The sequence below is a fragment of the Lagopus muta genome, chromosome 7 (assembly GCF_023343835.1).
Source record: "Lagopus muta isolate bLagMut1 chromosome 7, bLagMut1 primary, whole genome shotgun sequence".
In the NCBI taxonomy this organism is placed as follows: Eukaryota; Metazoa; Chordata; class Aves; order Galliformes; family Phasianidae; genus Lagopus; species Lagopus muta.
In genome coordinates this window covers 22,494,636-22,510,832 of record NC_064439.1, presented here as the reverse complement: position 1 = coordinate 22,510,832, position 16,197 = coordinate 22,494,636, and the positions used below count along the sequence as shown (strand labels likewise).

The following is a 16,197-nucleotide window of genomic DNA, read 5'->3' as shown; positions in this document are numbered from 1 at the left end:
TCTGGAGTCAGCTCCCTGAATTCTGACAACCCCCGCTTCAGTCACACAAGACCACAGACTGATTCCATTGACATTAAAGCAGTTACAATATACAAGAGGAAACTATGCCCTGCACTTAAAGAGTAGCTATTCAAATCCTAAAAAGGACATACACTCCAATGCATTAAAACTCAAGGCCATTTCCAAATACTGTAACAGTCACACTTCTTTTACTGTGATAAAAAACAAAGAAAAATACTTTGTCATCCAATTTTATACACAAGTACGTAATGATAGACAACCAACGGTCTAATAAAAATGAGAAAAATGAATTTTTTGAACTTTTTTTTTAATATATAAAGCCTTGGAAGTTCTACTTCTATGTCTCTCACTAAAGTAGAAGAGCTGTATTTCTTCACACTGCTGAAGTTAAAACATTTTCCCCTGTATTCCCAGTTTGAATCACTTCCCTATCAACTTTCCTGTCTGCCTCAATGCTGCAGATGTACTTCTTTCTGAAACACTGTGTGGATGACATCCTGTTATTCGATTAACTATTACTTCTCTTTTTCTTGGGAATAAAAAGTGAACACACTCACAACTGTAATTTTGATTTTGCTGAAAGCAGTTTTTTCTCAATCTTAAAGGTTCTGTATTACCATGTGCCCGGAGAAGAGCTTCTGCAGTAAAGAGTGGTGCTTGAAGCATGTCAGCAGTTTCCACTATCAGCATATCCTTAAGCCTCCGCAGATCCTGAAGTCTAAGCCCCTCGTATGGCTTTGAGAAGAAGGAGAAAGATAATTTACATCTAGCAGTGTTTCCTCTAATTCTACATTAAAATAAAAACATTCAAAACACTATTACTGATAATTATCTCAACTGTGCCACAAGTTATGACAAAATTTATTTATTGTGCAAACCAAAGACCACACAAAGCTATATAGAAACACTTCATTTTGCAGTACTATAGGATGACTTTTGTATAATCCAAAATCCAAAAGACAGTATTTCCAGAGTACTCCATTATAACTGGAGGTCACATTCAAATGATGAACTAGTCTAATATTAACTCTCTCATTCTCCTTTTCCCTTCCCATTCCCCTTTCAAAAAAGCTGGATTTCCATCGAATACTATTGAATTTTGAAGTAATTAAAATTCAAATATTGAGACATGCACAAGAATGCATGACTAGATTTGAAATAAGGACTTCAAGGAAGACAGGTTATCAGGATGGTATATGTTGCACACAGATTCTCTGACTTTATGCACAAACTGAGTGAGATGCATTAACTTTGCATTCATCAGGAGGAGGATATATTGAGACACTGGAGAGTAAGAAGTGGTGAGTTTATGAACATATCAGGTACAGGTCTTTGGAGACAATATTCACTTTCACAGGAGTAGAGAGATCAGTATAAGATTGACCAGAAATGCAGTTGGAGGCTGAGGACCAAGATGTCAAAATTCTCCTTGATAAACAGAGGTCACACTCCAATAGCACTACACTGTCAGAAGTAACTGCTTCCTGGTCTGAATTTGCATCCCCTTATTACAGCATTAACAAAAAGTCAAAATCAAAGGACAAAAAGAAGTAACTTTAGTACACTGAACTAGTTCCAGCCAAGCATACACGTATTTTGCAGAAACATTTTTAAAAATAACAAAGCAGAACACGACAGTAAGTAATATACTTATTAGTTCTGGTCTGGGAAAATGCTCAGAAGGCAGAAAAACATTAGTGGGAGGACACATAAAGAGAATGGATACAGAAGGGCTTTGTAAAAAACTTATTCTTAGATGCACTAGTTTAATTTACATAAATAAAAGTAAACAGAAGATTAAAAGCAGGTAACACTGATTTGTGCTCAGGACTAATTAGGAATTGGGGTACCAAACAGCAGCTGTCTTTACCAATTTAGGAACCAATAACATATTGTTATTATTTACTGTGCATATACTGATTCTATACAGATCATATTCCAGGACCATTCAGTGCCAGGTAATATGCAAATGCATGTGCAAACACACAGAACAGAAGACTGATTCTGCCCTTGGAAGCTGGCAATCCAAGTAAAAGCATACTGTACAGAAGCAGTAAGCACAAGGGATGAGAAGAAATGTAAAGCCTCGACTTCTAAACGTTTTTCTTCTTCAGAGACATCTACTCTAAAAACATAACATGCTTCCTATATATCATGACAAACTTTGTAAAACGCATCTAAAAGCATAACTGACTTCCTCAGTGACTTCTCTTTGCTAGTCAGTAGTATTAACAGGAACTTCTTGATACTGGTGACACAAGAATAACGCTGTCACAAACTTGCAGTGGGTCACTGTTCTTTTAGAGAAAGCAAGAACGTAACAGAAATGGACTGTGAGTGTCATGGTCTTTATCTTGACTGCCCAAGACCAGGAAGTCTCTGTATGTACTACCACTGCCAATTATGCACAATACATTAAAGGGCAATCTCAACATTAAATGCTTGAACAGAAACAAATCTGGGCCACTTGATTCACAGCATGCTGGAATTTGACTGACCTACTTAATTTCTTACAAAAGAGATCATTTATAAAAACACGTCAGAGAGACAAGGATACAAACAGCTGGATGCCGCAATGATTATAATTGCATGAATATGTTGTAGAAAAATTGGAGCAATGAGTAAATCATCTTGACAGAATCTGAACTGCGTTTTGAATTATAACTGTAAAATAAGTAGCTTTGTCAGCAAAACAGTCCTCACTTCTTCAAGAACACATATATCACAAAAAGAAATATCTTTTGTGTTAAATCTGAAACATAAATGCATATTTTAGGACCTAGTATTTTATCCTGAACTGCAGCTACATTAGTAGGAGTAGTGGGAGTACATTAGTTCAAAGTTATATTGAACTGATTGGTTCTAGGTCAAACCCTGGCAATTCTCTCTCTTGAGGTACAGACTATTACACTATTTCAGCTGGAGCACTCCATACAGCCCAGCAGGAATTTTTGGATCCTGCAGTTTTTAAGTATAATAATTTTGTCTTTTTAAGTGAGAGAAACATTTCTAAAGAATGTATTTGAAACTTTAGACTTTTTTTTTTTAAATAAAACAGTATATGAGCCCACAGAAGTCATCTAAAGAAAGGAAATTTTAGGCTGACGCTTCAGTAGCTTAATTTGGAAATTTCAGAGCAAAGACTTCATACAATTAAAACTCATAAAAATGTTCAAGTCTACAACACAAAGTCTTGCAGATATGTGTAAAGACACAACCTTTAGTTATAAAGATGAATATTCTTTATGTAAAACAAAAAATGCTTTTTTAGCTACTTTAGAAATGCATTACTTATTTCTGCATTGCCGTGCACTGTAAATGATTTTGTTTCCAGCTTGTGACACTCAGAGACCTCTTTTAACATTAATTTGTGGAGGAGCTCTTTATTGATATTTGCTATGAAAAATGTATTGTTCAGCACTAGCCTTATTTAAATGTATAATGATTTTGGAACATTCTATTTGAGTTACTACTTAAACCTGCTGCTGATCTTCTCACCATGGATCTCAACACTTCTACACTGTCCATAAGCCTTTTTTTAAAAAGAAACAAACTATCTTCCTTTCAACATTTTTATCATTAATATTTAGGCATCATAAATTACATCACTATTTTCTTCTCCTAAAAGAATTTTTAATATGTGACCAAAAGATTATTTTAACAGATTTATTTTGAATATTATTTTTACAGCTTCAAAGTATTATTAAAATAGAAAAGGACAAAGCCACATTTTGATACAGTGACGACTGTATAATTAAATGGTGTCAAATATACTTCACGTAAATATCTGCCTTTCCATATGGGATTCTATGATTAATGCAGTTATGTATTTCAAGAATTAGTTATACTTCATTTAACTCATTCAAGTATATGTACTGTATGGGTATGTATGTGTATGTGTTTCATTACCTACAGTTACATTCTCTCACTTAATAAATGATTCTGTGTCTACAGAGATGAAATACATTTTAATTGTTCTAATATAAAGTATTTATATTAGAATTTATATTAATATATTAGTATTTATCCTACTTGCAACTACATATGTATTCATATGACATTAATTTTGGAAATGAAGAAAATCATTCCACTTACTGTACACTCGATATATCTACTAGCAGAGTATTGCTGCAGCATTCAGTGACATGAAAGTAAAATGAACAAAGAAATTATATACTTTGCTATTACACGATGTATTTTTCTGAGACTGACAGAGAGCCAAGTTCTGAATGATCTGCTCTGAACGTCTGCTCATTACCAGCTGTTTCTTATACAAGTTTTAAACATTGCATTACACGACTGAAGCAAAGTTACCTTCCAGACATATAACACAAAGATGCTTATATATTAGAATAAATATTAGAGTACAGAAAGAGCTTGCAGATGAAATTGCCATGTTCTTAGGAATTTAGAGATATCTCAGACAACTGGAAGCTGGCAAACGTTGCTTTCAAGTTTTCAAGAAGGGCAAGAAAGAAGACCCTGTTAATTACAGGCCTGTCAGTCTCACTTTGGTGCCTGGTAAAATTACGGAGAAGATTGTTCTGAGAGTTATTGAAAAACACCTGAAAGACAACACAGTCATTGGTCAACACATTGGTTCATGGGGGGAAAGTCCTGTTCAATTAACATAATCTCCTTTTATGACAAGTACCCTTCTGGACAAAATGTCCAGTATACAGCTGGAGAAAAATACGTCATGTGTATGTTTGCAGATGATGCTAAACTGGGAGCAGATAAGGTCTCTTGGTTTGTTCAGCCCAGAGAAGAGGAGGCCTCATGGTGGCCTACAGATTCTCACACAGTGGAGGGGCAGCACTGAGCTCTGCTCTCGGGTGTCAGCAACAGGACCCGAGGGAACAGCATGGAGCTGTTTCAGGGGAGGGGTAGCTGGGGGTTAGGGAAAGGGTCTGCACCTCGACAGGCTCCGCAGGGCAGTGGTCCCGGCCCCAAACTGTCAGAGTTCAAGAAGCATTTGTACAACACACTCAGACGTAGGGTTTGGATTTTAGGTGGTCTTGTGCAGAGTCTGTAGTTGGACTTGGTGATCTTTGTGGGTCTTGTGTTATATAATTATTTAGTGTAACTGCAATGAGAGTTTAAAAATAAACATAAACTTACATTTTCTATTACTAACTTCCACAGGTTTTTGGAAAATGTTTGTTAACAATATAGGAGAAAATAATCAAGACAGACATTTGAACTATACTTGTTCTGGTTTGTTCTGTAACAATCTTTCTTAGTACATCATCACTGATGGATTTTTTTGCCACCACTACCAACAGTGATGAGAGTTGCACTTCATACTCGGTACTCAAAATACTTGGCATTTTCATTTTCCATAGGGAAATACAGATTATGTGTGTGTTGGTACATTGCTTTTTTTCTGTATTGTATTTTGAAGGAACACACACAGAATAAAATTTGTTTTTCTACATGATAAGAGCCTGCTTGTTACCCATCTTTAAAAGTCCTCTCCAATTTGTTCATTACAAATGTTTCAGGCGTGCTAAAAATGAAATGAAAGAGAAATGCTGCTAAAAATCTATGCTTTTGGTATCGTCATAGCAGAAAGTGATTTTAAAAGACTGGGTAACTGTATGACAGAAATGAGTTTTATTCAGAAACACCAGTGTAAGGAATTAACTGAACAGCTGTAAGATGGACAGCTCTTTTCTGTCAGGCTCTGAAGCTTTAAAGGTGGGTCTGCTCTTCCATTTGTATTCCTCATGGGCTTAAGAGTCTATGTAATCATGAAGAAAGGTATGTGGGAGTTACTTTTTCAACTACCACAAGTGTTTCAGTTGTAAGCATGAACACACATAATTCCTTGGTATATTTCAATATGAAGAACACGATCTGGCTCTTAACATTAGAAACAAAGCTTTGTTACTACTCCGAATATACAGTTATTTCAGTGAAACTGCACAGGGCACTACAAAAATCTTTTGGTCTGTATGAAAAAGAATGATTATTTTCTGCTATAAACATAGCAGGTCTGGCAGGGAATGTGTTAAGTATTGACATTCCAGATACTACCATGCACATCACAAACACTGCAGTTAAGCTTGTTCGGCTGTTCGGCCTGGAAAGAAGTCTTCCTTCTGTTTTAAAATGTTTTATTTATTCCACTAAACTTAATTAAACTTAATTTAATTTAAACTTAATTTAAACTTAATTTAAACTTAATTAAAAAATAAGAGATGAATCACTTTGAAAATTTTTTGACATTCCAAAGTTTTGTTCTTCAAATAAATTAAATTTTCATTTTTCAGAAGTATGCTAAAGGACATCAACTATTATCTTAACACTATATTAGATAAGTATTTTGCATATTCACTTCTCTCAATGAAATGGAGGGAAAGAAGCACAGAACCATCTTTAAGAGGCAATTCTGGGTGCAAGATAAGTGTTCTGAAGGATTCAGACTATTTCTCAGGCCCTATCAATACAAAAACTTGAGGCACCACTTGAGAATAGTGGTAAGAACAGCTTTTACTGCCTATTCCAGGCATCTGTCCACAGACTTGAAGGACCTGGATGCACTGCCATTTCAATTGCAGTTCAACACCAGTCTTTCTAAGGCTGATCTTTTTCAATTATTTTCAGTCACTCTGATGGATAGGATTGAAAGATGAACTTCCCCTGGCTGCATATTCTTATCATGTCTCTGGTGCTAACACTCGTGCTGTCACAGATACACAAGAAGTCCGAGAACCTTTCCCACTGAGAAGTTGCCAGGAAAGGTAAAGAAGACAGAAACTATGAAGGCTGATTTGCTCTGTGCAAAACTCCAAGACTATCAATCAATGCGCCAAACTCCATGGTGACAGTTTTTGGCTTGTGAATCTTAAGGAATCTTAAGGAAAGCTGCCCTGGTATGTCAGATGGACACAGGTCTGCAGGCCTGCCTTCAGATCTCATGCTTAGCAACTTTTCCAGAAAGAAGTCAAACAAGGAACTGAACTATATTATTTATTTCCCTCATTGAAACAAACTCAAGTTAACACAGTTATCTTTCTCTTGAGTCCTTTGTAAATAGCAAGTCTTCAAGTTGATTAAGCTGAGAACCTACTGTAAACAATCGTAAGACATTATTTTCTCTTGCTGAAATTGTTCAAGGAGTTTGTGATTTGCCCCATCTGTATCTGTAAGTTTACTTTCTTTCTGCAGTGTTGTCATGATATAAATATAGTAATAAGAATGATTCAGGTTAAATAAAACAGTTACAATTCACCACCCTATATGACATTTTCTTCATTTAAGCAAAATTATTGCTATGATCCATCCAACAGCACAACCATCCAAATAGTTCTATATGTACAACCAAAGGAGTAGTAAACTGCAATCAAGGCAAGAAACAGCAGCAGCCTTTTAAAGTGGTTTAACAATAGAGAAAATGTAATTTTGATCTATGTTCTTCAACACTTTGGATGCCTCTATAGGGGAATATTCAGAGAAACTGAGTTAATTACTCCTGTTATTTCAATAAACAAATTATATTAAACCTTAAAATCTGTCATCTAGGAGTGAACAACTTAAACAAGCTTGTTCATATTTGAATTTATTCAAGAAAATTAACCGAATAGTACAAAGATGCTCTAACTTTAAAACAGAAGTGACCACACCTGACATTTTTCAGGGAAACAGCTGATATGATATGAACCTATTCCTATTTAAACCTGAATGAACTTTCGTGTCACCAGGCCAAAGGGGACTGAGCTAGTAAAATGTAAGGAAATGCTACTTTTTGAAATCCATTGCCCTGAATCCTATTTTATCTACATATTCTTACTTAGATTTTTAGTTAATTATAATCATAGTCAGTAAGACATCATAATTCAAGCAAATTTGTGTCAATGAATTTCACATCTTTTCAAAAAACGGGCTTCAAAGTAACAATCCTTGTTACGATCTGTCTTTCATACAGGTTCTGATATGCAGCAGCTTTAAGCATCATGTTATAAAACAAGAAAGCAAAAGAACTGTTTTTAAATCCTGCACTACTCAGCAGGCTTTTGATAACATTCAACTCAGTCTCAGTCTAGGCAGATCAATGATAATCACAGAATCACAGAATTGTTGTTAATTGTAGATAATGTTTTTACTATTCTGTCTCACTGATATTCTTCTCTTCAGAATTTCTCCAGTTCTTACTTTTAGACAGGAAATGATCTGATGAAATAAAAATCTGTACAAACTTTGTTTTGGAGACTGCTTCCCAGCTCATTAGCCTCTCTGCACTTCCTCTACACTCACAGCTTGCAACACCTTCAGGGCAGTCCATGACAATTAGAGTAAGAGTAAAACCTCTTCAGATCTGACAACAGAATTGTTACTTTCTCTGCTTAACTTGGAAGATACAAAGAGCTGCGTTCAAATGAAATATCTTCCAAATATACGGTACAAAGTACAGGGCATGTTGAATGTTTAACAACGTTTTGTCATAATGCAACTGCTACAAATATAAATGTGTAAATTTCAAGTATTCTCTGACCTCTTTTTTGTCTAAAGCAGCATACTCAGCTTCAATGCTTTCAGCTTCAGGATCACGTGAAAATACCATTCGAGATTCCAGGTTAAGAGCTAGCTCTTTGTGGTGTTGTTTCTCTGCACAGTCACATGGGGTATCTTTATTTTCATTTTCTGCAAACAAGTCTCCACCGTGTTTTACCAGAAGCTGAAAAAAGAGTAAATAGTTATCAGTTACCAACTGTAACAACATCCTGAAGAAATGATACATCAAGAAGAGAATAAAAAAATAAGAACAAGGAAAACTGAAAGAAGGGATAAATATAGCAGCAATCACCTTTGGGAAGCAAATACCATGTCATTAAATATATAATTAGCTTATCACTGAATAATTAATCATCAAATTCACTTACCACTACTTAATAAATTAAATTATTGTAACTGTTATTAAATAAATTATTGCTTGATTTAATATATAACTATACTACTGTAATTTCTTGGAACCAAAAAATCACAGAAATATGTTACAAGCTAATATGTTTTTGCTAGGGTTTGATCACTGCAGTTCAGCTGTACTGATATGGTCAGTGCTCCACAAAAAATGAAGGGCTTGAGATCATCAAGCACCCGGCAAGATGAAGCTATAGCCACCTTTAAATATTCTTTATATATGGGTATAACTCCACTATTCTTCACATCAGTGATCCACTGATGGTGACGGAAGGTGGGAGAATCCCCAGGCAGGGAGGGAAGACGGGGATTAATTCATAAATAGCATTCTGCACCACTGGTAGCTCTACCTTAATTCTGAGAACAGGACAGAAAGAAATGACACGATGCAACCAAAAGCTAAACCAACCAACTGCAAAACCAGCAATTACTGTTCAATTATTTACAATATAGCACACAAATAGCACACAAGCTGGGTTACACCAACCTTACTGAATGCTTGATATCAAATATGTCTCTGTATAGTGCCACTGTCTTTTGTCAGTAGCCAGCCAGAAATGGAGTCTCTAGCTAATAAACACTAATTGTGCTGCTCTCCTTATCTTGGCAAACTTGTCTCCTGCTATAAACTCATCTGATATAAGCAAGCAAAGCAAATGCCATACAAAAGTCTAGAGTATATAATTCTGCTGATTTGTTGTGATGCCTCTATAGCACAGACTGAACTCTAATGGTGGAGCACTCAGGACAATCACTCACTATAAAAATGATTCACTACATCTCTAAATAAAAACAAAACCCATAATCATTATCTTGTTTTCAGACTGTCACAGCTATAATAATTCTATTCTGTACTTCAAATTTCAAAACTTAATTTTTTTTCTTCTAAAAAAATAAGATTTCCACATAAAGACTTGCTCTTCACAACATCTTTTTGATTGTGATCACTTCTTAATTTTCATCTTCAGCATAGTGTTTTTCTTTAAGCTGTCACTATACAATACAGAGCAAATTTTACAGATCTGGAATAATTCATAGAATCATAGAATGGTTTGAGTAAGAAGGGATTAACCCTACTGTCATGGGCAGGAGGAACACCTAGGTTAGGCTGCTTCAAGTCCCATCAAAGCTGGCCTCGATCACTTCCAGGGATGGGGCATCCACAACTTACCTGGGCATCCCATGCAAGCGCCCCACTGCCCTCACTGTGAAGAATTTCTTCCTTACATCTAATCAATCCTACCCTTTATCAATTTATCGATGTCTTTATCAATATCAACCCCTTGTCTTGTCACTACACTCTCTGATCCCTGATCCCTGGTCTTGTAGATTCCTTGAACACTTTTCCCATTTTCTCCAAAATTAGAAGATATGTAAAAAGCAGAAATTTGTGTCATCAAGGACGACACCATATTTTCTCCTCAAGCACAGTATCAGGTAGAAATTAAGATAATACTAGGACAATTATCAAGATATCCAGCCTACACATACCTTGTTTTCTATCTGAACTTCTTGACAAAGTCTTGCTAAAATTTTAGTAACTTGAATTTCACATTGTCTGTACATTTTAAACTTTAACAAAAATTTAACATCATCATAAAAGACACCTTCTGAAGAAGAAAATTAATAAATAAACTTGAAAGAAGACTCCATAGACTTATGCATCTCAAAATCAAACTTGCAAGATGATGGATGTGTAAAATGATGTTAAGAATGACACCCTATTTCTTTGGTGCCACTGTTAAAAAGGCTTATGTCTGTTAAGAAACTAAAAAGATACTAATAATCTAATCACATAAAGAATTTAAATAATAAAAATGCTATTTAATATACCAAATACGCTGTGATAGAGTAATATATCTGCATGAAATCAAATCTATTCAATATAAAAGTCAAGGCTTTTTTTCTGTTTAGTGTTTGGAGGAAAGCATGTTAACATGTCTTCAGCAATGTGCTCCACACAGTTGTTCTGCTCAGAGAAGAAATTAAACACATGTGAATGGAGAAGAATTAAAACTCTGAACAACCTCAGCTAGTAGGTGGTTCACCCACACAGGAATATGTTCTTTCTCTCATTTCCTTATTTGGGCACAGTGGGGATAGAAGTTACAAGAATTGAGTTTCCCTGAAAAGTTATGGAAAAAAGAGATAATTAATGAAGAATGCTGCTCTGAAGCGGCAGTAAATACCCCAACATGGCATGCAGCAGTTAATACATGCAAAAGGCACCCTGAGAAGTCCAAACAACCTTCTATTTACTGAACAGAGTGAAAAAACTCGAGGGTTAAGTCTTTTTTTTTCTTTTTTTCCCCAGATTTTTACATCTCAGGAACAAAGAGATTATTGTGGAATTCTTTTACTAAGCTCTGTTTCCTGCTTTCCATGATGTAGTGTTGCTGTTCACGTTGAAGGACTACAGACAATACTGGAAGACTGAAGACTGACTCATATCAGATCATTTCATATGAGCTTTATTTTATTTTCACCAACTTTGTCTCAAAGAGGTTGTTAAGTGCTAAGCCACAACATTCCTCATTTTCTGACATGAAAATTGTTTATATTCTGAACAATAATGTTTCGAAATAAATAGATCTTGGGGAAGGCTACATGGAACAACTGTGAGTGAAACTGTATTTTGAATATCCCTGTAGTTTGAATTTATCAGGCAGCTGGATCACACAAGTGGTATTAAAAAACAGAATGAGAGAGAAGTACATGGTCCTTTGCAATCCATAACCTTCTGTTTGCCTAATCTAAAATAAATACAAGTTGACAATCAACTTAAGAGCAGTATTAACTTAGACTTGATACTCATTTATAAACTAATTGCATCAAAAGAGACACAAAATCAATCATATAACCTTGCAAATAAGGGAAGTTTCACTCTAGTGTACAGGAGTAGCAAGGCAATATCTGTGTGCAATCCAGTTACTATGAACATAATTAGCTGGATCAGAGAATAATTTGTCTAGAAAAGACTGTGACCTGCCTCCCTGGTGAAACTCAGGACACGTTTAACTAATTTCTAGCTAAGTGCTGATAACAAACTGCTTGCATGAGGCTTGCAGTAACTACAAGGGACAGAGAAGAGAACGCCATAGATTTTGGCTGTGATACTGGAGGTTAAATATCAGAATCTATTAGCAGCGTCCTCTAAACTCTTCCCATAGTAAAGAGTGAACTTTCAGACACCCATAGGCTTAATTTACAGCATAGAAAACATCACAGGGAAGCAGTTTCCATTCATTAGAAGCTCAGAAAACTACAAAGGATGATCTTCATAATCACAGAACAAAAAGAGTGTTGGCTATAGACATAAAAACACACTAGCTGAGGTTTTAAAGAGAGGACTAATGAAAAGCCAGAAAATAAAGAACAGCATACAGTTCAAGCCAGTGCACAGCTAAAGCTGGGCAGCTGAAATGACAAATTTTAAATGAGAATGTTCAGATTATATCTGGAAACTTGGCAGAATACAACTAACACAACAAAGCAATACCACTGGATGTACCATGTAAGAATCACAGAGAAGTTCTCAGTGTTGGAAGGGTGGTGTCATATTCTATTTTTCTTGTTTAAAAAAATCATGAACAAACAAACTGGCTGTGCCAACAAATATCAGAGAATCCCAGTGGAATGCAATTCTGGATTTAAATATAAAGAGCATGAATGATCACCTGACCAAACTGCAACAACAGAAGTAGCATGCTAACAAAGAACAGTAATACTGCAAGAGTAGAACAAACAAACACAATCTTCAGTCACTAAATCTCCCAAGCAGATCAAGAAAATGCTGTGCTAAAGAGACTTAAATTAAATTTTCAAACTCTGGAAGTGACTGAATCATAGACAAATTAGTTAGCCAGCATATGAGAGGAGAAGTAAAACTTCTTATTTTGCTCAAAGAAATGTGCAAGACCTGACTGAAAATGTAGTGGTCAAAGAAGCACTTAGTTCACAAAATGTACTTCAGACTCCATGTCCTTGAAACGATCCACTGTCTAATTCAGAAAGTGGTACTAAATAAAAGAGTGAAAAAAAATCTAGAGACATCAGAAGAATGTGTCAGGACAGAAGAGCAGGACGTATTTATGTGGGAACAGGAAACTGACTCTGTCCCCTGCTGCAGAAAATATGAAGAACAGTCTGGAAAAAAGTAAATCTAAAAACACGATGTATAAAGCTAATCGTGGTCTTGAACAATGTGCCAAATACATAACAACTCAGAGTAAATCATTTCAAAACATCACAGAGTGCATCTGTCGATGTGTCTGTAAAGTCAGCTACCAAAAAACGAAGTGCAAGAGCAATCCCAGATAACATAAAACAGAAAAGTGATAGGAATTCAGCTTCTCAGTGGGCGTGCTACATAGATCCCCATGCTTTATGAAGGACACCAGCAAAAGTCCGTTTCAAATTGAAGTTTCAGCACAAGAAGTTCTAGAACAAATCAATAAACCAAATACTAATGAATCTTCAGCACCAGATGGTATTTATTCATGAGTCCTGATGGAATTTAAATATAAAATTTCTGAACTATTTATTACAATATGCAACCTATTGCTTACATCTTTGATAGTACAAGATTAGAAGATGGTAAGAGTAACATCAGTACTAAATATAGCTCCACAGAAAATTGAGAAAGTTGAGAACAGTACAACAAACATTACTGAGAGGTACCTGGAGAAATTGGAAATAATGAGGAAAATACAGCATTGATTGAAGGAAATTACATATGACTTATTTATGAGATGTCTCTGAAGCAGTCAAGAAAAGAAGTTTGCTGATAGTTTACGTACAGACTTCCAAAGAATTCAACAAGTACACTTAAGAAAAGTAGAAAACTATAGAAAGCTTCTTGACCAAAGTAATAACTTGTTAAAAGGCAAGAAAACAAGGAGAATTCTTGATGTTAGGATATATACTCTTATGAAAATGCTAGCTGTTTATGAAAATATTAGGTGTGTTACATTGTGCTCTTTAAATTAAATTACTAGCATAATTAAATACTAGCTCTCATTATTTGGTATAGTTTAAAAATAAACTTGGTGGGAGACTTTCAAAGTTTTTATGATTTCCCATTACTCATTGCTACCCAGTACTTTCACAAACATTAAAGAAATTTTTAATATGCAAAAAGGTAATTATATTGATGTATGCTAGCACTGATGTAAGGCATCCTATAAAAAAGCTGGGCACTGCGAATTAAAGACCTGTTCCTGAAACATGGACGGCATTAGAACTTTAATTTTCCCTTAGGTAGTTACTTCACTTCTCTTTATACGTACAGGTAATTCCTAGGCCTGCTTTTAAAGCCTCTTCACCAGTGTTACAGACTTGTAATTATTTCCAACTTTTATAAGCCTATATCAGTTTATTTTGTGCTGAAGAGTTTATGTCATAAAGCCAATATAAAAGTAATCCATTTTTCTTTGTCTTCTACACAGTGTATGTGTATTCCAAGCTGCTTAGCTTTGACATTTTTTTTCAATTAATGAAAATACAAGTTAATTAAAAAGCTAATTCAACCAGATTGTTTTCCTTGAAACAGCCTTGTGAAACGCTGCATGTAATTTACTGACAGCAGTATAAGACTTGTGATCATATATCAACTTTTACCTCGACACAGGTTTTCATCCCTGAGGCAGCAGCATAGTGCAAAGGTGTATTTTTTTTGTTATCAACAGCATCAATGGCTGCTCGTTCATACTGTCCTTCATCCAGCTTTGCTCCCTTCCATTTCAAGATCATTTGCAGGCAGTCTGCTCTTCTGCAATCATCTTCGGAGGGTCTTGTCAGGCGAGGATGAAGAGCTCCTTCTGAGATCATGATCTGCGGTCCCATACACAGTAAGTGCATAGACGTCTCATTGTGCACATTCCGTTTATTTGGGTTACCATCTCTAACAAAAAGGAAAGTTCTGCAAAGGAAGGGAAACAGAAGAGAGATAATTAGCACACAATTCCTCTCATTTTCTTCAAGTGGGAAAGCTCTATTATGACAGCTTTCTTTTCCTTTTGGCAAGATTTTATAAGTTATGTGACAGATGCACATTCTTAATCGATAATTTCTATTAGATATGTTAACATGTAAAAAAAAAATCATTAATCTACACCCCATACGGTGCTCACAAATTGTTTTAACGACTCTTTTAATGCCTTCCAAAGACAACAAATTGTTTTTATTTTCATTCTGGGAAACCAAGAGTAAATCAGTCTGTTCAAGAACCTTGTTCAGAACACCAGTCCATGCGCCCTTATGAAAAGCTAGAGGAGAATTTACATCCAGTCGAGCTCTTTTTGGAGTCAATAGCCAAGATCTGCATGAGTTACCGAAATACCAACAGTCCACTTGATTTCTTGGAGTGTGGAAAATTTTTGTAGGCCAAGTTTTTTCTAAAATTCTGCACTGTATTGCAAGAAGTGTTATTAAGGCAAAGGCTGATTAAATAGATCATTTCTTTTTATCATGCAAATGCCCACCTATACAGGTGATAGGGGTTGGCAAGTCTTTTCTCAGAATGCTTTAGCTGCTGTTCACAGTGGACAATAAACTGTGGCAACAAAAAGGATCAGCTGAGAAATGAGAGGAAAAGAACAGATCGATTCCTGGAATTGCAAATCTGATTCCTGACAGCTCCTGAGGCAATATAGCTTTCTGCTGCTTCTTGCCAGCAACGAATTATAGAAATTACAATCCAGTTCTGAAATGGAAGAAATGAGACATAACATACAAGACCTACGAAGCCAAACTTGCCTTATTCTTTTGAGGTATATAATATTAATATAATAAATGTTAAAATAATAATACATTGAGATAATTTTTTTTTCCTCAAGGGAGGGAGAATGCTAGGAAATTGAAAGGAAGAAAGATTGTTTCCTTATAAATGGCCATGGGAACACTGCTAAGGAGTGCTTCAGAACCAACTTTTCACAAAACCATTATGATCTTATGAAAAGTTTTGATAGAGAATGGTTCCCTTGCTGTTTTTCATGACCCTATTCCTACACAGTCCAGCATCCTTATAATCCTCCCAGGGTATCTGTCCCTGCATCTACTGCCTGTGCATTTTCTTCTTGCTCTCAAGTTTGACCAGCAGATCCTGGTTCATCCATGTTGGATTCTGGCATTATTTTCCTGACTTCTCACACCTGGGGATGGAGAGCTCTCGAGCACTAAGGAAAGCTTCCTTAAAGATCTGCCAGCTCTGCTCCACTCCCCTGTCCTTGAGGACAGTTTCCCAGGGGATTTAGC

At 35.7% G+C, this 16,197-nt stretch overlaps 1 protein-coding gene across 4 annotated transcripts in view; it reads right to left on the bottom strand.

Moving 5' to 3' along the window:
• The window catches only part of ANKIB1 (ankyrin repeat and IBR domain containing 1), an 87,693-nt gene that overhangs the window by 31,483 nt on the left and 40,013 nt on the right, over positions 1-16,197 (bottom strand). For all 4 annotated transcript variants that reach the window (XM_048950338.1, XM_048950336.1, XM_048950339.1 and 1 more), the window contains exons 3-5: positions 14,563-14,863; positions 8,519-8,701; positions 639-756 (exon numbers count right to left, since the gene is read on the bottom strand). In XM_048950338.1, coding sequence (XP_048806295.1) covers positions 639-756; positions 8,519-8,701; positions 14,563-14,863 — 602 coding nt within the window. The remainder of the gene's footprint in view (positions 1-638; positions 757-8,518; positions 8,702-14,562; positions 14,864-16,197) is intronic.